Source organism: Aegilops tauschii, chromosome 4, assembly GCF_002575655.3.
Source record: "Aegilops tauschii subsp. strangulata cultivar AL8/78 chromosome 4, Aet v6.0, whole genome shotgun sequence".
Taxonomy (NCBI): Eukaryota; Viridiplantae; Streptophyta; class Magnoliopsida; order Poales; family Poaceae; genus Aegilops; species Aegilops tauschii.
The window spans coordinates 506,568,524-506,591,821 of record NC_053038.3 but is presented as its reverse complement, the minus strand read 5'-3'; the positions used below and the strand labels follow the sequence as shown (position 1 = coordinate 506,591,821).

Below are 23,298 nucleotides of genomic sequence, written 5' to 3'. Positions count from 1 at the left end.
TTCGGTGATTATTTCTTTGTGTAACCACTACTTAGAGCATCTCTAGAAGATCATCACGAAAGGGTGTGTCTAGGTCTCAGTCGACTGAGACTTAACCAAGTCTCGCTCAAGTGATATAGTATATGAGAAAAAAAAGAAAAAACTGAAAAGAAATTTTTGTACGAATCTTAATGCAAGATCAATAGAATATAACATCGACTGAGACATAACGAAGTCTAAGTCGACTGAGACGTAGCAAAACTGATCACGAAAACATTGTTTACGGTATCCCGTAATCAATGTTTGCGGGAAAAGAATCCTATACGACCGCGTATTCTTCCGATCTGGAGACCCACTCAATTAAGGGAAACGTTTTACGCCGGCTAACCGGCTTAACTTTGAGCCGGTCGCTCCCACACATGGCCCTGGGCCCACGTGTGCTGCGCGCTCGCCACATATACGCCTCGCGTGTCACTGCTTCCTTTGCTTGTCCATTCGTCGTTGACTAGGCCACTATGCCCATACCTTCCTCTTATCTCCTCAACAAAGCAAGGTGCATTCATGGCCACCGCTGGACACAGCTACCCAGCACCGCTGGATACATTTACGCCTCGCGTTTTTCGTTGTGAATCTGGTGTTGCGGGGTGCGGGGCCGCCGACGGCAGCTGGCCGGAGCCGGGGGAGCTTCGAGCGTGAGGCTACAGTGCTGCAATCGGCGAGATGCGGGGCGACCAGCTGCGCGGCGAGGTGCCGGGTGCTGCAACCGCCTATGCGTGGAGCTGGAACCGGCACGCGGCCGTGCAGCGACTAGCACATAGCGGTACTGCTACCGACGCGGCGTGGTGCTACGACCAGCGTGGCGGCGACGGCCACCGTCGGCCAAAAAGGTACAACCATCTATGTCGATGGATGTAACCAGCGGTTACCAATGCTACAACCCCGTCCTCGGCACTGTGGCGACATGCACACCGGCGATGCTACGACGGCAAGACAAGGTGCTACTACCGACAAGTTTTTTTGCTGGAACCGATGGCCAATCTTGCTGGAACTAGCCGACACAGAAGCTGCAATGGCGGTTCGCCGGATGCTGCGTGCACGCGCATCATGTGCTGGAAGCGACGAGCAATTTTGCTGGAAGCCGCTGGCCATTTTGCTGGGAACAACAAGCCTTTTTTGCTAGGACGGTGGAGCGGCGAGCTACAACCATTGTTCCGGCGACGGCGTTGTGATTTTGCTACAACCGACAATGAGAAAGCTACAACCGGCGCCTGGATTTGCTGCATCCGGTGAAGTGCGGCGGCGACGGCAGCTCTGCGTTTTTGCTGCAAACGGCAACCAGAAAGCTTCCACTAGCGACCGCATATGCTACAGCCGGGGGATGACGGTGAAGTGTGGCCGGCGGCAACGGTGAGCTACAACCACCTTATTTCTTGCTGCAACCGGTGATCTGGATTGCTGGATCCGGTGACTTGGTTTGCTGGAACTAGCGTGCTCCGGAGCCGACGGGGGCGGAGATGACGTGCAGGCATCGAGGCGAGATGGTACTCGGGAGCGAAGGCGATGAGCCGACGGGGGGCGGAGCCCACGTGCGGGCACCAAGGTGAGATGGAAGCGGGGCTGCTCGGGTCTCGGGAGCGAAGGCAGCAAGCCAGCGGGGGCGGAGACGACGTGCAGGCATCGAGGCGAGATGGAAGCAGGGCTACTCGGGAGCGAAGGCGATGTGCCGACGGGGGGCGGAGCCCACGTGCGGGCACCAAGGTGAGATGGAAGCGGGGCTGCTCGGGTCTCGGGAGCGAAGGCAGCAAGCCGGCGGGGGGCGAAGACGACGTGCGGGCACCGAGGCAAGATGGAAGTGGGGCTGCTCGGGAGGGAAGGCGGCGGGCCGGCAAGGGGCGGAGATGCGGCGAGCAGTGGCGAGCAAGGAAGGGGCGGAGATCCGGCGAGCTTCGACGCCGGTCATATCGCTCGTCCATGGCAATTCTCGTTCCTGCTCTCCCGATTTCAGATTCATGGGCAAAAGCGAAAAAGAAACAGTACAACGGGGACATTGGATCAGATCTGACGGTTTAAAAAGTTTGTATCGGACGGGTGAGGCGTGACCGGCCGAAAGATTAGGCCGGCGCGCCGGCGCCTATCAGCGCCCCTCAATTAAGTGACACCTGGCAATGCGAATCTTAATGCAGACTTCCTTCTTCCCCCACGCCCTGCCATGAATTGAAACGACCAGGGTGCCATTCCATCACCGCCGAGGAGCCGCACCTCTGGCCGTCAGGCTGCTTGCCCCGTCCGTCGCGGCAGAACTTCTCGACGCCGGCACAAGCACGCGGCTCTCCCCGCCGGCCGATGCCATGGTCCTTGACGCCGGGCACATCTGCTGCTCGCCGCCGGCGTAACTCCACTGCTCGCCGGCTCTCTCGCTTTTCTTGCAACCAGATCAGTCTTGGAAAATCCATCAGTCATGACGTACAACAATGGTGTTGGCTGCCGTTGTCCGGATGTGTCACCGCCGTCTTGCCGTCATGCTGTCATCGTCGGGAACGAGCGCACCGAGCTGGGAACGAGCGCACCGTTGGGCAAAGGAAATCCGGTGAGTTGTTACCGCGTTGCGTCAAGATTCACGCTGCCAGGTGTCGCTCAATCCAGTGGGTCTACTGATGGAAACCGTGCGACCCGGTCGTATAGGAATTTTTCCCATGTTTGCGGGACGGCGGACGCATGGGCAAAACAGATCCGTAAACCTCGCCGGATTCCTATTCGATTTGAAACATCAAGTTCACCCGATAAATCATCATCATACAAGCATTGTTCATAAATAAACTACTACCTCTCTCTCAGTTTACAAAGCGTGCGCGTATCCTAGGTCGTCAATTTGACCAACCTAATACAAGGCATATATTACAAAAAATATACCAACATAAACTTTCACCATCACATGCAGTTCCTAACGCTAATTGTGCAATTTGGAGACCATGGTACTCTTCTTCTTCTGTAATTAGACTATGGCACTAATCCTAATCTCTACTACCTAAAAGAAACGTAAGGTTCCCTCACCGTGAGCCTCTTGTTTTTATCTTCTTTCTGAAACAAAAGAATTCTTACTTTAGATAGATACTTGTCTAATTATGCAGCATCACCAGCCGCCGCCGAACGTCCATGTCGTGCAGCATTGTTTTACAAGCTGTTTGGGACTATATTTATGAGATGGGATGGAGTGAGTACCGCTTTGGAGCGAATTGTACTTTGAGTTGCCACATCATCGCCTGACTGACTTAGCCTCTCATCAACCATATAATCTTCATCCAATGGCCTGCTTTGCTTTTAGGTCGTCAATTTGACCAACCTAATACAAGTCATATATTACAAAAAATATACCAACATAAACTTCGAAGTTTCTACTTTTAAAAGATATTTTTTTGTGTTATATAGTTTATATTAGGGTGATAAAATTGGCAACCTAGGTATACGCGCATGACTTGTAAACTGAAACGGAGGTAGTAGATAGTTCCGCACATAGCACACAAAATTAAACTACTAATAAAACTAGATAATTCATATTAGCAACTACTCCTTGCCGAGTCGTTGTTGTCGTCCGAGTCGCTGTTGCAGGGTGGGGGCTCGTTGCCGTGGAGGGTATGGTAGATGAGCGTGTCGGAGAGGGTCGAAGCGACTTGGTACTCCTCCAGGAGCGCCGGCAGGTGCGCAGCCGCAGCTGCATCTCTGGCAGCGGCGGCTTCCTTCGCCTCCCACCATGCGTCCTCGGCCGCCCGGAGGCGCTGGATGGAAGGATCGAAGATCCCCTCGAGGCGCTGGAAAGTAGCCCATGCCCACAAGCCAGCGTTGCAGGACTTCGTGCCGCGGGTGCGCGCCTGCTCCCTGCGCTTCTCCGACGCGGGAGGGCAGAGGGAGGAACTGTCAGCCTAGTTGTCGTTGCGCAGCTTGCAGCCGGCCAACCGTCCGCGGCGCTCGGACCCATCGCGCCCGCCGAAACTGCCACGCATTGCACCTGTGGACGCCATCGCCACCAAGATCCGGTGGTCAAATGCGCCAGAATTCGCTACCAGAGGGGTAGAGATTTCTCGCTGGAGTTTTCATTTTGCGGCGGAGATGGATGCGGGAATGAAGGACGGGAACCCTAAATTGATCCGGCGCCTGCATATATACCGAAACGCCGATAGGTTTACGGGCTGCGTGTAAAAGTTTTACGGGTCGGGCCCAGGCCGTTCTTTTGGCCCGCCCCGTATACCGGCCGGGAAAATGCAGTTCGTCGGAGTTATACGGGGTCAGCTAGAGATGCTCTTAATCGGTATATGGGTATTTGCCCATTCATTTGTTTCCGTTCTGAATACTACCACCTGAAATTTGAACCGATCTGGGTTTTTTCTCTATGACAACTACAATTCCTTTTATTTTTTGCAATAATGAAAAAGATAAGTTGTAGTGATAGTGTCTTCTCTCCATGTGTGAACACTTCTAAAATTACACGAACATTTAAAAAATGTGTAACACTTCTATATCACATGGGCACTTCTAAAAATTCGTGAACACTTTTTGGAAGAACGTGAACATTTAGAAAACACGTGGCACATCAAGAAAACATAATTATTTCTATAGTAATATGGAACGCCTTCTCTAATTATGTGAAGATTTAAAAAAAAGCAAACACTTTTCAATTACAGGAATATTTGACACATATATAACACTTTCTCAAAATTTCCTGAAGGTTATTTGAATGTAGAACACTTTCCTACTATAGCAGGAACATTTTTTCGGAAAATGAAAGCTCTTTTCAAACTTACCTGAATGTTTTCCCAAATAAGCATTTTTTAACATTTCGATGACACTAATTTAATTTTTATGTACAATTTCTAAAATGTACAAATATTTATGAAATAGGTAAATATGTTTTCAAATACCCTGAACATTTTATCCTAAAATGAGTAAATAAATTTAGAATTGCCGTGCCATTTTATTTCTTTCGAAAAATCAAAATGAAATAGAAATGAAAGGACAAAATAAAATAATAAATCAGCAAATGTTCAATAAAATAAAATGTGGGCGAGTATGCCTAACACATTAGTTTAATTGGTCGGTCCAATCCCTAAAGTAGTACTCCCTCCGTTTTTAAATATAAGTCTTTTTAGAGATTTCAATAAGGAGTACGTGCGGATGTATATAGGTAGATTCAGTCATTTTGTTCTGTATGTAGTTTATATTAGAATATCTAAAAAGACTTATATTTAGGAACGAAGGGAGTAAGTAGGTGGCGCAATACCTACTTCCATTGTGAATGATTGGTGCTCTTATCCTTTTGACTTTTGTTTCGTATGAGCAAATCAGAAAGATTGAGACATACACCATTTGATTTGATTCATTCCCAATAACCATGAGATGATCATCTTAGGATGATCGCTTTTACACTCGTATTTTTTGAAGGATGAGAACCCACTATGAACTACTGGTCGTAGGCCCCTTTTACGGCAAACTTTGTTTGACGCTCATTGCGTGAAATAGCAGGCAGATTGCACAGGGAGGCAGAAATGGGCCGGTTTTTTCTCCTGTTTCCTTGTTTATTTGTTTCTTTACGTTTCTCTTTTTACTTTTTTGTTTCGCTTATTTTGGGGCGTTTCCTTCATTTTTTTTCATTTTTCATTTTTTCCCTTATTCTCCATATTGCCTATTTTTCTGTGAAGATTCTGAAAATTCATGTATTTTTTAAAAGAGTAAATATTTTATAATATTATTAATATTTTAGAAAGGGGATGACAATATTAAAAATATGCAAGTATTTTTACCAATCTGGGATAAATTTTAGAAATTCATAAATACATATGAAATTCACAACATTTATTAAATTGGATAATATTTTTTAACTTACAAACATTTTTATTTTGAAGAGTATTTTAAAAAAATGTGAACATTTTACAAAATTCTCTTGCAATTGTTTTTGTTCCTAAATTACCTATTTTGTTTTTATGAAAAACATTAGGAAACTAACAGAAAACCCAAAGAAAATCAAGACAAGTAGAAATAAAAAATCGCTGAAGAAACTAGAGGGGTGGAGCATTCGGTAAAGCGAAATATGTCACGTTCGTCCGTTTGCAATAAATCCTGGCTGGGCCCGCGCTAGTTGCTTACCCAGTCTTTTTCGTGGGCCACTTCCAACGGAACATCAAATAAAAAACGAAATTACTAATTGAGGAGTACTCCTTGCAAAGATCACTCCCACCTTCTCAGGCTGTCACAGTGGCGCGCTGCATGTGCGCCACTTGTCACAACATGTGAGCTTTTTTTTTTCCATAGATCCGTTTATTCAAAACGTTTTATATTTTAAACCATGCGTCCAAATCTCGAACCGTTTTCACCGTTGAATTCCTCGCGTCGAGATCTTCAAAACTAGATCCCATGTTGAAAGGTTTTGACGAACTTTTTTTTACGAAAAAACCGAACGAAAAAACTGAACTGGAAGCATGGTTTCTTTTCCCATTCCGAAAGAGGCACCGCCGTGCCTCTCGCAAAAGCACAACCGTGCCTCTCGCGGAAGGAAAAAAACTGAAAAAAAAATCCGCTTCCGAGAGGCACGGCCGTGCCTCTCGCAGAAGCAAAATCGTACTTCTCGCGGAAGCAAAAAAATAAATAGAAAACACGCTTTTTTTCATTTACGAGAGGCACGTCCGTGCCTTTTGCGAAAGCACCACCGTGCGTCTCGCGGAAGCAAAACCGTGCCTCTCGCGGAAGGAAAAAAATATTAGAAAACACGTTTTTTCTTTTTGTTTCCGAGAGGCAGGGCTGTGCCTCTTGGGGAAGAAAAAAACAGAAAACAATTTTTTTTCGTTTCCGAAAACGTGTTTTTAGCGCAATTTTTTTTTAAAATTTTTTGTTTCGTCCAAAATCTAAAAAAGGCCGGTTGAAAACCAAAAAGTCAAAAAACCCCGAAAAAAACCCGTTTAAAAAGCAATTCCTACGCGGTGTTTGGTTGCATACATGTATCGTGGTTAGGAGTTGATAACTACACTGAAACAGAGAGGTTAAAGTAGAATGTACACGTGACAACACACACATTTCAATGAACAACACACATGCGCCAGCATACCCGCACGTTCGCATGAACAACACACGCACACACATACGTTTCACGTGAAGAGCACACACATGTGACATCATTCCCACAAGTTTGAAGCATCGTTTTACAGTACACTGGGGAGATTAGAAGGGACTAGTGAGATGTATATGTATTTGTCTACGGCTATCGAAATAAAAGAAGTACAACATGAGAGATGAAGCTACTGGTCAAATGAAAATTCAAACAGTCGATCGTGAATAGCTTCAACCGTAAACACGAAATTGAAAAACATTGACAATCAATGAAATCACGAACCAATCGTCTGAATGGAACCACAACATCGATGTGCATCTTTTTCATGTACAGTTTATGTCGAATCGAAGCATAGTTGTGTAGATTAGAAGAGACTGGCAAACGAGTTTAGGAGTGAAAGAGATGCATATTACATTACACTGCTCACATAATAGATCTACTTGTCTGTGATTTGTGAAACAGAAAACACACAACACAAAAATCATGTAAAACAGCAAGGCGAAACTACTACTCAAAAGAAACTTCAAACGGTCGATTCGTCCAAAAAAGCCTCAACGCGGAATTCAACATATAGAGTGAACGAAACTACGATCCGATCGCCTGAATGGAATTAGAACATCGAGATGTATATTTTTTGTGTACAACTTATGATGAATCGAAGCACGGTTGTGTAGAAGGGAGGAAGTAGATTAAAGAGGTGATTTGAGGAAAATACCTACAAACCAAGTACTCGTCTCACGAGAGCCAATCCACGTGTTGTGGGCTCGAGAGCATCGCTCGGGCCTGACCCGCTGGAAACGGTCGATTTGGTGGTTTCCAGTGATATAGATAAAATGTTGCTTTAATAATCGCGCCATGCAGAATCAATAGTGTTTACGTATAAACCAAACAGCCCAACAAAAAAGAAAATTGCATCCAACGGACCTGCTTGGGCGGGATGCAGGGTACCAAACGCGTCCCGAGACGCTCGCGTCGTCGCGGTACACTGGTCACGATACACGCCCACGCACCTGGCTATCCACGCAATCGATCGCTCTGAGTCTCCGCTACTCCTGCACCAGTCCACGGTCGAGTTGACACACTAGCCAGCTAGCCTAGCCCCCAACCAAATCGGATTCGAGTCATCTCTCAGCTGCATGCCAAATTGGACCCGAAGAAAAAGTGCAGACGGAGGCGACGGCGAAGTGCGAACGACGAGCGAGACGCCTTCATGTCCGGTGCGAGTCCAACACCCACCAACCGCGCGCCGCCGAACATGTGGTTCGGACGGCGCGCCGCATGCGAGACTCCGGCCGGCCGGCAGGCCTTCTTTTTCCAAGTGTGCATCGCTGCACCATATGTCACTCTCTTGAGCGCCAGATCGAGCCGCCGGACTTGAACCGCAGGTCCTTCGTAGCACCATTAACCGCGCCGTTTGATCCGAAGCAGGCAAGAACATGGCCGGCACATGCGCATGCATGCATGCGGCTAGAGCTGGACGAACGCCGGCCTTCTGAATCTTTCCTAGTATTACTCCGTCGTCGATCCATTCTCATGCATGGATTCTTGATTACGCCCAACCGCCACCGGTGGATGCGTAGACATGTCGCGGACCAGCCAGCTGCACCGCACCATTGCACCGCACATATGCGGTCGATGCCCTCTCTTTTTTTTTTTGAGAATCAATATAATGCTCTATCTGTGTCTAGCTAGCTGGCTGCACATTGCTGCAGCTGAATCGGATGCCGGGGGCGGGACACTGTTGTCCAGCCAATTCGGGCGTCTTGTAGTTACGCGTCAAGATCATGGATACCGGAGCACGTCAGAAAGTGTATGAAAAGTTGATGCAAGCTACGGCCATGCACATGCAGCCATGTATATATGATATGCACCGGCCGGCGTACACGATGCGATCACGTACGTCCGTCACTCCCATGCCGGAGTACTACCTTTGACGTGCTACGTGATAGTGATCTGCAGCTAGCCTCGTTTGTCTCTTCGACTCTGTTCAACCTTGTCCGGTTCTCCCGGCCCGGCCGGATCTATATCTATCTTTCAACTGGGCGGTGGGGTGCGCTCCAGCTCTGTTATTGATTCCGTTCCTGTACATCCACACGTACACTCGCGTGTTCTCTCATCGGGAGCTAGCAGCCTAGCACCAAAACCTTGACCAGAAGTAACATGGGTGACGTTTTCCTCCATCGGAGATGCAAATTAATTGACAGAAACATCTCTAATTTTCAATGGTGGTCAGCAGATACTATATAGTCCTCCCTCCATCCTATAATATAAAAGCCTTCTTTTTTACGAAAAACTTCCGATATATTCATCTTTGAACATGATAGTACAACTGACACTAGAAATAATAAAAATTACATCCAGATCCGTAGACCATCTAGCGACGACTACAAGCACTAAAGCGAGCCGAAGGCGCGCCGCCGTCATCAACCCCCCTCGCTGGAGCCGGGCAAACCTTGTTGTAGTAAACAGTCGGGAAGTCGTCGTGCTAAGGCCTCAAAGGACCAACGCACCAGAACAGCAACCGCCATCGTTGAAGAGTAGCATAGATCGGAAGGATCCGACCTCAAGACACACGAACATAGACGAGCTACGACAAGATCCCAGCAAATCCACCAATGACAGATCCACTGACGATGCTAGACGTATCACCGGAACGGAGACTAGGCGGGGAGAACCTTATTCCATCTTCAGAAAGTCGTCACCGACTCGTCTTCCTGAGCAGGACACAAACCATAACAAAATTTGAAGGAACATCTAAAGACGGAGCCCTCCCACCGGCAAGGCCCGGGATCCACCGCGCCGCGAGTAAATTGCATGAAGCCACCACTTTGAAGGCTAGGTTTGCAGAAAACATTACGCTACATTTTTGGTGCAGAAGACACCATATCTAGAGTAATCTTTTTTCAAAAACCACTGATCGGTGGATTTGGCTCTGTTGAACGCGTTTATGACATGTGGGTCCTTTTTTTTTCTTGCGTGACATGTAGCATAGTGTTTTCTACAAATCTAGCCTTCAAAGTGTTGGTTTCACACAATTTACTCCCACGCCGCCATGGCCCTAAGGCCACAGAAGACGAGGCGGACCGGCGGCGGAGCCGACGGAAGTCAGAGAAACCTAGCCCTTTCTTTTTGGGGGGAGGAGTTGCAGGCGTTTTTTTACACTACTAGGGCCGTCTCCAGAAATTGGTGGCCCCTGGCGAAAACCAAAATGTGGCCCAAAATCTCAAACAATTCATATAACAGAAGAACTAATATGCGTAAAGCTTACACTCACTTTATTATATAATTTCAGGTATGTTATATTTGTACCTTGTTTAGGCATTTATCGAATACTAATGCCAAAAAGGTAAAGGGATAGCAAAGCAATAAGCTAGCCTCCTGTTCTACCAAAAAGGAGCATCCGTCTAGTATTTCATAGTTGGGAGTCTCTCACCAAATATCTATCAAGGGCACCCATTAGAGATGGACCCTCGACTTTCGGTCTTTGTTTTTTCCTAATTCTAGCTGAGACATGATGAAGATTCAGAAACAAAATCTCACAAATTATAAGTGATCATCGATCAGACAGAGTCTAATTAGTTTTAAATAGTAAAGATTGCTACAATGACACGATCATTTCAAATACAAAGAACAACATTTTTAAAAGGAACCTTGCTCTTCTGGAGATTAAAACACACTCTGTAGTCTAGCGTCGATGTATTCCTCAATACTGATCAAAGCAACGAACGGAACCATGGTCCATAACTGTTACGTCTTCGCGGCAGCAAGACGATCAGTCGATGGGATCGGATGGGAGGCAACTGCGCCGGCGCCGGCAAGACTGTTAGGACCTCGCGTAGGTTACCGGTTTGGTGCTTCCTCAATCGCCGATCGCCGGTCGCGAGACGAGGCGGCAGTTTGCGTGCTGCCTGTTCGGCTGCAATCGCTGGAATCGGGCGATCTGCATCCACTTTTTTGATCGTGCCATTGGGCCTCTAACCTTCTTTGTTGTAAGTCTGCTATTTGGGCCTCTAGCAGCCCAGACGCCCAGTAATAAGCAGCAAAGAAACCATGTAGTCACGACTCATGTACACGTACGTTGGTTTCTTGTTCTAAAAAATACGTACGTTGGTTTCCCTTTTTTATAGCGATCTTTCAGCGGAAGGGAGGCATCGAAAGAAGCGGGTTTTCTCTCGACGGGGCCCCCACGATTTTGGGGGCCCTGTGCCGTCGCTCAAAGATGTACATCAGATGGTCTTTCTTGAACACAGTACAGATGCAAGCGCTTATATACGCACGCATACACTCACCCCTATGAACGCACACACGCACACCCTATTCCTATGAGCACCTCCGAAAGACTGAGCCGGCATATCATCTTGAAATTTACGAAGTCACCGTAAGCACCTCGTCATCGACGGGAACGTCTTCCCTCACTGAATGTGCATTGCCGGAAATTCCAGGAATAAATGCTAGTACCAGGACTTGAACCCTGATGGATTGAGGATACCACAGTCCCTCTAACCATCCAATTACGGGTTGGTTCGCGAGTACATGATTGGTCGTTGTTCATTGTTGACATTCATCCATTCGTGTCTACGTCAGCACATATTTTTTTGGTTTCGCGGCCACCGCAGTAGTACTATAATGAACACGTCCTCGTACGTACGTTTCAACGTTTTCTGCGGACCGATCGAGGCGGTGAAGTATAGATAGATAGCGTGCACCGGCATGGAATCGATTAATGCGGATCAAAGCCCGCGCAGGCGCACCTCGAGTAGCACCGTGCCCGGCATGGCATGTCATGGAATGCCAAGCACCAGTACTATATTCGCTTAATATAGTCATGGCGTTGTCGGGTACGAGTATTATTCCTTTCTTTCTTTGATGAGAAAGAGTATTATTCCTTGAAAGACATCCACAATTCTACACGCACAAAAGTCGTTGTTATTATTCCTTCATGAGCATCTCAACGCGTCCATCCATTCATGTGCACCTTATCTGAAGAAGACGTGGACAAATGTAGCGCCGGCTAGTCAAGCAGACTCATTCATATTGTTGCTTGCAAGCGATGAACCACGGATCCTAGAAAAAACGACTCTATCGTATTAGTACTGTTGCTTACAAGAAGCAATGTATACAGAGTTTTTTTTTTTTTTTTAGAAAAAGAGGATGACCCCGGCCAGCAATGTATACAGATCACATCCCCTTAGGCGTGCTCTGAGCTAAATCTTAATTATTCGGTCAACATCCTTCCTCCTCATCCAATTTTCGAGCCTCAAATGTCTCGCCTATTTATAATAGAATCCCTTTGAAGAAAACAAGAGTGATCGAGTTTACAAAGGAAATTAGATGAAAAAACTTAACAACCCAAGGGGCAATACATCCTATCAAAGCAAAAAATAATAATAATGTTTATCCAAAAAACTTAACAGCCCAAAGGGCAATACATCCTATCAAAGCAAATAAAATAAAATGATAATCTGTTGACAAGAACCACGAGTAGTCATCATCAAGCACTTGTGTGACAGCCAACACCACACACGCACACAGTAAAGGGTAGTCATTGTCTGATGCCTAAGTTCACATTAAGATTGGTGAAACTCTGCTTAAGAAAGCGAGGAGAACAAGCAATGCATGATTGTCAATACATTGAAATTTGGAAAGTCACAACTAATCCAAATGGAGGAATACTTTGCTAGGGCATCTCCAAGACTCCAACACAGTCCATCAGATCGGACACCCCAAACATTCACGGGCACGTTCAAACGTGTCTGCGAACAGAGGGTAGTGGGGTGGTCATCCAACTCTATGCACCAAATGCTCACCCTATTTTATTTCATATATCCGGATCATTTAAAATAATTAATCCTTTGTCCATGACCTTATCATGCAAATATTCCAATGCAAAAATAATTCAAGTATAAATATTGCAATTCAAACATGAAGTTTTCAAATGAAATGGTTCAAATTTAAATTCAACTTATTCGGACACATATTTCTAGTTCTTCCCGTGAAGCGCCCACAAATGCTCAACTAGATCATTCTGAACCTGCTCATGAGTTGCTCAATGCCGATTCTGTCAATGCATTTGAATAAAATCCTCAAACTTCGCTAGATTTTGCTATGGAAGTTCAATGGGATCACCCATGCGCTCAAATTGGCGAACTCCATCACCCTCATCGTCTACTCGTGTTGTGAATTATCACACAACTATCATCCGCTCCCATAATGTCTACGGATCGCATATTTTTACAACTCCTTGAATAACTGCAAAAAGGGCTTTGCAGCACTCCAGATGCATGCTCTCTCCACATCCTTTTTAGTTTCTTTTCTTTGGGAAAAGTATAATATTTTCTAACCCCTTGGTTCAGAATTGGCCTTGACGAAGGTCGACCATGAAGGATAGATACCAACACAAAGATAATAGCTTGTGTTGTAGTCATGACCATCGATGGTATAGTTGCACGGAGCAACTTGTCTCGCACACAACCTTGCAAACAATAGAGACCGCTACAACATGTTGGTGTAATTGTGAGACCCGGATACTCCAAAGAAAGAGTGACAAATTCAGAGGTCTTGTGATGCAACACAAAGAATGATAGTGAGCTTCTTGCAATGGCCCTGACATTGCCCTTGTAGAGCATATGAGAAATTCTTCCTTTGCTAGTACATTGCAAACCATGGATCCGGGCATACCTGGCCACCCTCTTGCTTTTGACGGTGCTATTAGCATTGTGGTGTTTTTGATAGTTGGTTCCCTCAAGTACTCTGGTCAAACAACTTGACCACCGCAGTTGAAAATTTGACCATGACTTCAAGACATGTGCTTTCATATATTCGGAGGTACTCGTCCCACGTATCTACGGCCGCGCCACAGGCAAGCATCTTCAAAGTAGCCGTTACCTTCTGGTAACCCGAGAAGCCTATTGTTACAACGACATCCTTCTTCAAGATGAAGTAGTCATTATAGGCCTGGACACCATTGTAGTGGCGATCGAACACATTTTGAATCATCCGGAGCCGATGGCGGAAAAAAGAGCTTGAATAGCGCATCAGGGACAATTTAATCGCTCATCAACTTCATATGCCCTCGTGCCCTTTGTCGATCCATCACTTGATGCCCCTTGATTGATCCCTTGAAATCGAGAACATGCTCCTCCCCATGTTGGTCATCTTTAATAACCACATGCATCATCGCCGTAGAATTACTCTGTGGCCAGAATCCATCGTGTTTGCTGCAAAGTAAACAACAAAAACAACAATAAATTTGGCTATGGCGTTTGGCCGAACACTTGCCGGCGCGTGGTGTCCGCCACGAACTGCAATGTGCAGTGGCAGAGGGTATCTGGGGGGGCGGCCGGACCATGGATGGAAGGGAGGCGTAGGCAAGTCGGAGCTAGCGCCCGGACGGAGCAGCGGAGGTCCGGTAAGGCGTGAGCTACGAAGTGAGTGGTACAACAACAACATCGGTTTCGGACTAAACGGATACACAACAATGACGGAGGGCGGAGTGATAATAACTGGGCTCCGAGTGGTGATTTTGGCTGGATCCGGGGTGTCGGATGCCTACGTGGCGACGGCCCGGATGTGCACAAACCTTCCTCAGGTTTGCTTTCGGTTTACGGGAAATCAGACGTTCGGACCAAGTCCACATACGTTTGATGCACGACCTTGGAGTATATACGGTGTTCGGGCCAAGTTTAGAAACATTTTGATGGACGGCTGCCCATGGCATACAAAGTACAAGCGCAAATGCGACATGTGATCAATTCACGCCAGTGTTGTGACCAAAACTCGTTCGCCGTTGGCCGCCGGCCACACGATCGAGACGCAGCCGCCGCGTCCGCGAAACTGAATCCGAGCAAACCCAAAAAAGCTTCAACATTCCTCGCGTCGAACAGCTGAAACAAATTCAATTCTTATCTTACGAATAAATTCTGAATTCGAAGCACGGACAGACTGACTGACAGAGTCAGTCTACCAAGTAACTCAGGGACGCGAAAGCCCCGAAACGCCCCGCGCTGACCGGGGATCCCGGCGCGTCCACACCCTCTGGCCCGAGGGCAAAACGGGGAAGCCAAGCACGAACGAGTTTCCCCTGCTCCCCCGTTGTTTTATTCGCCGCGACGCTCCACGTAAACCAAGAAACGGACGCCCGCGGCGAACGCGCGACGAGAGGAAGCCGGGACCCGAGCCAACCAACTCCCTCCCTCCGGCGCTCCTTCCTGATCCGCTTCCTCCGCCGAGCGATCCCACTCCCGCTCCCACCTCTGTGTGCGCGAGAGAGGGGCCGGGCCGGGTCGGGTCGCGTCGCGTCGGGAGGAGCTAGCAATGGCGGACGCCTGGGGCCGGGCCAAGCGCGCGCTCGCCACCAAGCTCTGCATCCGCCTGCCGGACCGCCAGAGGGCCCTCGAGGACGCCCCGCCGCCGCCGCCGCCGGGACGCGAGGCGCACCATCCAACGACGGCGGTGGAGGCCGGCCCGGCGACGGGGGAGGAGAAGGCGAGGTCGCCGTCCGTGTCCTCGCGGCGGCTCTCCAGCTCCGGCAGCCCGGGCTCCAAGGTGAGGGCTCCATCTTCTTGGCCATTTCCATCCATTTCCTAATCGCTCTGGCCCCGTGCCAAACATCTTCTTGGGGACGCGGGGGAAAGATCGTGCGGGGAAAGATCCCCGCAGGAGTTTGACCGTGCTCGTCATCCTTCATCAATAAAAAAAACAGTGTTGATCATTTCCGTGTCTCATCTCTGCGCGTAGTGAAAGATCACCGTACGAGTTTGACGGAGTTCATCATTTCCGCGTGTCATCTCCGTCAAACAAACAAAATCGGGAGAAATTTATTTCTTTTGGTGTGCCTTCTCTTATTAACATTAAAATTTAAAAGATATACATTGAATGTGCTCACCAATTTCCCTACTGTTTTTTGGTGCAATTCATCCTCCTCAGAGGAACAAGTTAATCAGATTACACAAGTCACGCCAATTCTTTTGCTTTCTCCTCTGTCACCAGCTACCTGCAGTTTTTGTTTTTTCTAAAATAAAAAGCTACCTGCAGTTTTCAGTTACCAATTGTTTTCTCTTGCTTCCAGCTGGTCCTCATTTTGTTTTGACCAGTTATCTGCCACCAAGGTGGTAATAAGTTTCCTCACAGGGAAATCGCCAAACCGAAAAGTCTTTCCCACTTGTACTACACCTTGTGATCACCAACTGAAATTAACAAATGAGGATTATATTATACTCCGTTCGGAATTACTTGTCGCGGAAATGGATGTATCTAGACGTATTTTAGTTCTAGATACATCCATTTTCGAGACAAGTAATTCCGAACGGAGGGAGTACTACTACTAGTGTAGTTGCCCACGTGCCTAACAGGTTATTTTACATAAATATAATCCATGGGCCAGGGCATGGCTTACCGGATTGAGTTTGGAGGCTAGGCTAGAGCTGTAGCTGATGGATTGCATTTGTCTTCTTATTTGTTCTTTTTTATGAAAAGATTGCATGTTTTTCTACAGTTATACTGCCACTGAAGAACAACTGCAATATTTCGTGGCTGCAGGCTTAACCTGTGATGCCTTGTGGTGCAGCTTGTTCAATTTTATCTGTATATCATGCAGTTACCTTTTCCTATTCATTCTTTTCCTGCCGTTTGTCTTTCCATGTGTTTTGACTGGTTGGTACTGGTTGGCCCATCTAATTTGACTTGGGTCTTGGGCTCTCTGTCAGTTGGCTTCAACAAACAGCAGAGTCCTTTATGCAACGTGCTGAATTACTTCTACTATTAAAGAATATTTTCTGATGCCAAATTGCCAACCCACTTTATATAGCGAAATAGTATATTAATTTTCGTCTGGTCAGTCACTTAGACTGCTCCCGAGCTCCTTCATGACTATGTTTACTGTGGTTTCATTCAATAAAATGGGTGGAAAACCCCTTTCTTTCAAAAAAAGTATGTTAATCTATTCTGGTTTTACCGCTCTGACTGTTAATGCTTAGCAAGAATGAAAGAAAGCAGAATACGGTGTTAGGATGTTCCGGTTCGTATTTTCTGATAGCGTCTACATGTGTTAATACCCAAATTCTCAGTTGATTTAGTATGGTTAGTTGATGCTAGCATATTTCATACTACACCTGATGTTTGACTGGTGGTTCTCTATGCCAATTTTCAAGATACGCAAATTCTGGTTCTTGGACCTTCATGGTAAGTGTATAACCAACTTTTAGTTCTTCTCTTCTATTACGTGATAAATCCCTTCCATTTGATTGGTTGTACAGAGCCTCATGCAGTCTTGCTTATCCGCAGCATGTCGTATGAAAATCTGCAACACTGTTAGTGTGCTTGTCTGATGTTTACATCAACACAAGTGTTTCAATGGCATTATTCAGAGCACGTTTTTTACGCATCATTCAGAGCACATTTTATAACCAATTGGGGTAGAAGCTATGTTTTTTTGTGTGCTCAGTTGCAAGCTCTGATTCTATCATGCTAACTCTTCTGCGCTGGCTTTCTTGATTTCAGAGGGTATGTGCCATCTGCCTTGGCAGTATGAGGACAGGGCACGGACAGGCCCTGTTTACTGCTGAATGCTCCCATAAGTTCCATTTCCATTGCATCACCTCAAATGTTAGGCATGGCAACCATATCTGCCCAATATGCCGTGCCGACTGGAAAGAACTGCCCTTCCAGGGACCTCAACTTGCAGATGCCACTCATGGGAGAGCTAGAGTAAGCCCGGTAAATTGGCCCCAAGACGACGGACACATGGCTGTTATCCGCAGGCTTTCCAACTCATACAGTGGAAATCTGCTGGAGCAATTTCCTGTCTTCCGTACTCCCGAGGCAGACATTTTCAATGACGACGAGCAAATAGATATTCAGTCTGAAACTGTGGAGGAGAGCAATGCAGTTACTGGTTCGGTTGAAATCAAGACATATGCAGAAGTGCAAGCCATACAGCAATCAGTGACCCAGAAGGTCTTTTCTATCTTGATTCATCTCAAGGCTCCGAAGTCCTTGGAGTCGGTGAGCTCCCGTGCACCTCTTGACCTTGTGACTGTGCTCGATGTCAGTGGCAGCATGAAAGGGGCCAAACTTGCACTTCTCAAGAAGGCAATGGGTTTTGTCATCCAGACGCTTGGACCCAATGACCGGCTGTCTGTCATTGTCTTCTCATCTGCGGCGCGGAGGCTCTTTCCCCTTCGCCAAATGAACGTCAACGGACGAATGCAAGCCATGCAGGCTGTGAATTCCCTTGTTGATGGTGGTGGCACGAACATTTCTGATGGGCTAAAGAAGGGTGCTAAAGTCATTGAGCACCGTCGGCTGAAGAATCCTGTTTGCAGCATCATTCTTCTGTCGGATGGTCAAGACACATATTCGGTGCCAACCTTTGACGACGGGGTTCAGACAAACCACAGCATGCTTGTTCCTCCCTCAATCCTGCCTGGAACAGGTAATCATGTGCAAATCCACACCTTTGGTTTCGGTGCAGATCATGACTCGGCGGCGATGCATGCTATTGCGGAGACATCTAGCGGCACATTCTCGTTTATTGATGCTGAAGGCTCAATACAGAACGGATTTGCTCAGTGTATTGGTGGCCTCCTCAGTGTTGTGGTCAAGGAGATGCGGCTGGGCGTCGAGTGTGTGGACGAAGGCGTGGTACTCACCTCCATCAAGTCAGGCGGCTATGCAAGTGAAGTTGCCGTGGATGGACGTAACGGGTCAGTCGATATCGGCGACCTGTATGCAGATGAAGAGAGGGGGTTTCTGATCACCCTACATGTCCCAGCTGCACAGGGGCAGCAGACTGTACTGATCAAACCAAGCTGTACATACCAAGATGCAGTTACAACAGAGAGCATTCAGGTACATGGTTCAGAAGTGAGTGTTGAGCGTCCTGCATACTCTGTGGACTGCAAAATGTCTCCCGAGGTTGAGCGTGAGTGGCACCGCGTTCAAGCCATGGAGGACATGTCTGCTGCGCGGGCTGCAGCCGACGGAGGCGATTTCTCCCAGGCCGTGTCGATCCTCGAAGGCCGCACGAGGATCCTGGAGTCACAGGCAGCGCAATCTTCAGACAGCCAGTGCCTGGCGCTGATCACAGAGCTGAGGGAGATGCAGGAGAGGGTGGAGAGCCGGCGGAGGTACGACGAATCAGGAAGGGCCTTCATGCTGGCTGGCCTGAGCTCGCACTCATGGCAGAGGGCCACGGCGCGCGGCGACTCGACGGAGCTCAACACCCAAATTCACACCTACCAGACGCCGTCGATGGTCGACATGCTGCACCGCTCGCAGACTCTCGTGCCCGCCGTCGTCGAGATGCTGAACCGCTCCCCGACCGTTGCTCCTTCACGCGGCTCCGGCCGGTCGGTGAGGTCGACAAAGTCCTTCTCCGAGCGGCTGGCGTGACGTGACGTGACGCTGCTTATTCATCAGAACCAAGCTTCAAGAAATAACTTGTGAAGTGGTTAGGTGATTTGAGACTATCCAAATTATTTTTTAGTTTGATTATTCCTACAGCTATTGCTTCGATATATTTATTTTAAATACTCTAGGGGCCTAGTGGGCATGGGGTTAGAAAAATTAATTGATCTTGGGACATACAAGTACAAGTAGTTTCCTGTACATGATCAGTGTGACGCTCGAAAGGGAATGATAAATGTCATACCTGATAGCGGTGAAAATTGTGTTATTTCCTCCTCCTTTCCGTTATCTTGGGTGTTGTTTTGCCTTGCAAAAATGTCACCCTTGAATTGATGAGGATGGTGAAAGCTTTTAATCGTTGGTTAATAACAACATCCTTGTGCACTGCATTCTTGGCAGACAGTGTTGGTTATGTCTGTTCAGTTTCTGAATTTGGCTGGCTTGTGCAGAAAATATGTTTTTTTTTTTGTTTTCAAATTGAGGAGCAGAGTTTGCCAATTTCATTTCTCATGAAATTGATAATACAGCAGCGTCCCATATGAGTCTCAAGCCCCTGTGCAAAAAGAACCAATGAACAGAACATAAACCCAGGAACGCTGCTACACACACGACCTCAACGATTTTCAGACGACACAGCAGATCAAGCCGTCCATGCATAGAGAAAAACTGGATAGCACCGTTAATTCCTCCATCGTCCACAGTTCGTGCTGTCGGCCGTCGTCCGCAGAGTAGTTTTAGCCCCTAAACTTCCCAGAGAAAATGAAAATCCAAGAACATAGTTCATGATCCAACAAATGAACTTGCAAGTGATCTATATCTTCCGCGTAGTCACAGAAACTGCACTTCTCACTACCACTCCAGCCTCTCTTATGTAGGTTATCTTCAGTCAAATTACTACTTATTCTTGAACATTAACCGAAGAAAAACTTTAATTTTTAAAGGCACTTTTAGGAACCAGGGTAGCCTGAAAGGACACCAATTAACCTTGTAAGGCTTCCATCACTAGCTAGTTATCGTCGTGTACTTGACTGTAATCTGACCAGAAGAATTAAGCCCCATCAGCAGCCATGGTGATATCCCTACAATCATCATCTTGCAGTTGCTGCCATAAGTCAGCCAACTCACCCCTCAAACTCCTGCCAAACCTCGTTGATGTTTGTATTAGCTACAAACTGATTTTGTTACTCAGATTAGATAGCCCGTGGTTTCAGTCACTATGTAACTGAATTCATATGGTGAGTTGAGCAACTCGGTCAAGTTCCTGTCCTCCCATTATACAAAGGATAAAAGATGCTTGGATCATAATAACCAATTGTGATGATACGTGTGCTAGGCCATTTTGTACAGCGAATTAGCTACAAGGTGCATAAAGTATTGCCAAGTGGGTATGGATCTGCTGCACTGCTCGTTCATGAACTGAGGAAAATGTACTTGATTCACTGAGAAGCGAGACCAAAATTACATGATGCTATTGCTGCTGCAATTTACAAGCTAGCTTTGTTGACATGCTAACTGAAGAGGCTGGTACAGTGCACCTGATCATGGGCTCATCATCATGGCTCATGGTCATGGGTAAAAGGGTAAACATGTACACGAGACATGCATGAAGAACTATTGGCATGCGTGCGTGATCATGCATGCATGGTCCTTCCTAGCTATCACCGCCGGGATGATATCCCTGCGGCCAGTAGTACTGAAATTAACCTGCAGGCAGTATTGTATTACCTCTCCTTCCTTTCTTTCTTTCTTTACAATGGGACACATGCACATTGCCGTAGTAGTATTAGCACATGCAGTAGCCTAGTACTCGCCTGAGTCGCCTCCGCTGGAGCCGTCCTCCCCGTCGACGAGCCGCCAGAGGCTGTCCCACAGCGCGTCCTCGTCGTCGGCCGGGAGCGGAAGGTCGAGCACCGCCGACGCCGCCGGGCACGGGCAGTAGCACTCCGCAGTCTCCATGCTGTTCATGTTGCCGACGGTGGTGATCACAGCCTGGTCCTCCTCCGGCGGGCTCTGCTGCGCCATCATCATCACCTGTTGCTGCTGCTGCTGCTGCTGCTGGTTCTCCTGTAGCTGCATCTGCATCTCCTGCTGCTGCTGCTGGAGGAGGTGCAGGGCGTGGAGGTACTGGCGGTGCTGCTGCTGCTGCTGGAGCTGGTACTGGTGCAGCAGCTGCGCCCTGGCCCGCCTGGACGGCCGCGCCTTCTTGAAGTGCGTCCGCCAGTAGTTCTTGATCTCGTTGTCCGTCCTCCCCGGCAGGCACCGCGCGATCGCCGACCACCTGCGTCCGTCCATCCATTCACCCACGCTTCGCTCAGTTAGGCACCGCCCGCGCACCCAAGACCCAAGAAGATGCAGTCATACAGTACGTGGGCATCTACTACAGCCACTCCCACTGTAGTAGTAGACTGTACACGTCTGAATTTCAATGGAAATGGAAATGAGATGGAATATCGGGCAGCTTACCTGTTGCCGAGCATGGCGTGGAGCTGGAGGATGACGGTCTCCTCGTCGGCGGTGATCTTGCCCCGCTTCAGGTCCGGCCGGAGGTAGTTCACCCACCGCAGCCGGCAGCTCTTGCCGCTCCGCCGCAGCCCGGTGAGCTTGGCGACGGAGTTCCAGCTGCCCTCGCCCTGCTGCTGCACGTACTCGGTCAGCAGCCGGTCCTCCAGCGCCGTCCAGGGGCCCTTCCTCCACGCCCCCTGCAACACCGCGCTGCTCATCGCGTCCATGGCCATGCAGCTCCCTCCCTCCCTATATACTATCACTCCTTCAACTGGCTAATCCCTATTGCTAGTTAATTAGCCACTCGGATTAATACTATTTGATGGCCGTGGCTACGCTATCTATCTATCTATGCGGTCATGGGCTTTGCTGAGCTTGCTGTGGCTCCGGTTCCCGGCTTGTATGACAGCTAGAATCTCCCCGCGCCGTGCCCGCCATTTATACGGCCGGCCGGGCTCCATCTCCGGTTGAGGAGATCGGCGTCGCGTCCTTGTCACCAGCAGCGACTAACAATTCCACTCCCACTTGCTAAGCTTATCGACATATTATATTCCTCTTCTCGCTGACAAAAAGCTCCCCCCTTCTATAGCTACTAGAATGTTGTGTGGTGATGCAATGCAAGTTAAATCTCGCAAGCATCTTTACCCCACCTTTAACTGTTTATAGTTTATTGTATCCTAAATTCCGAGCTAATCAATCATCCCACATATGATCGAGAGGGTTATCGATCCGATGCCCTTTTGCGTGAGTACGTACGTCCTGTCAAATACTAGTATACTGTAAATAAGCGTCCACTGTATTTTCAAATGAAGATGCTAGCTGCTGGTCTTCTTCTCAAGTAGTAAACTACTAGCAGGTATTTGACCAGTACTTGTTTTTATACAAGTCGCCGACTAGCGGGGCCCACAACATGTATTGGACCGGAACTAAAAAATTTAACATGGTTAGGTATAGTCTTGTGATGCTAATTAGCTCGCTTCAAAAAGGAAAAGAAAAACTTATGTAAGCTAGCTGCGATGAACGCGTTGTTTTGAAGCATGAACTCTGACGAAGGAAATTATTTCGCTAGTCTTGGATTATCAAATGTTGAGTTGCAGGCTTACCTAACTGGTCTAGTAGTATATTCTATGAGACTATGAGTAAGATACTACTCTAGTTTTGCAAACACATTATGAAGACCAAAAAGTAAAAGCGTAAGGTAAGATGTGTCTAGCTAAGCATGCATTGCAATTTTCAACTTGCAAGTGGAGTGGACTATCTTTTACATCAACGAAGCCAGGAAGCGGTTAAAGTCAGTGTTAACCATAAGTAAACAACCA

General features: G+C 47.6%; 2 protein-coding genes across 2 annotated transcripts; one reads left to right on the top strand and one right to left on the bottom strand.

Annotated features, from left to right (window-relative positions):
* Positions 1–15,195: 15,195 nt before the first annotated feature.
* LOC109768162 (E3 ubiquitin-protein ligase WAV3) lies at positions 15,196–19,737 on the top strand. Its single transcript, XM_020326895.4, has 2 exons — positions 15,196–15,616; positions 17,570–19,737. Exons 1-2 carry the CDS (start codon positions 15,386–15,388, stop codon positions 19,460–19,462), a joined length of 2,124 nt encoding a protein of 707 aa, XP_020182484.1. The 5' UTR covers positions 15,196–15,385; the 3' UTR covers positions 19,463–19,737.
* A 210-nt stretch (positions 19,738–19,947) lies between these two features.
* Positions 19,948–22,427, bottom strand: LOC109768163 (uncharacterized). The gene is made up of 2 exons (XM_020326896.4): positions 21,941–22,427; positions 19,948–21,755 (listed from the first exon to the last, which is right to left on the bottom strand). Exons 1-2 carry the CDS (start codon positions 22,210–22,212, stop codon positions 21,278–21,280), a joined length of 750 nt encoding a protein of 249 aa, XP_020182485.1. The 5' UTR covers positions 22,213–22,427; the 3' UTR covers positions 19,948–21,277.
* Positions 22,428–23,298: the final 871 nt, after the last annotated feature.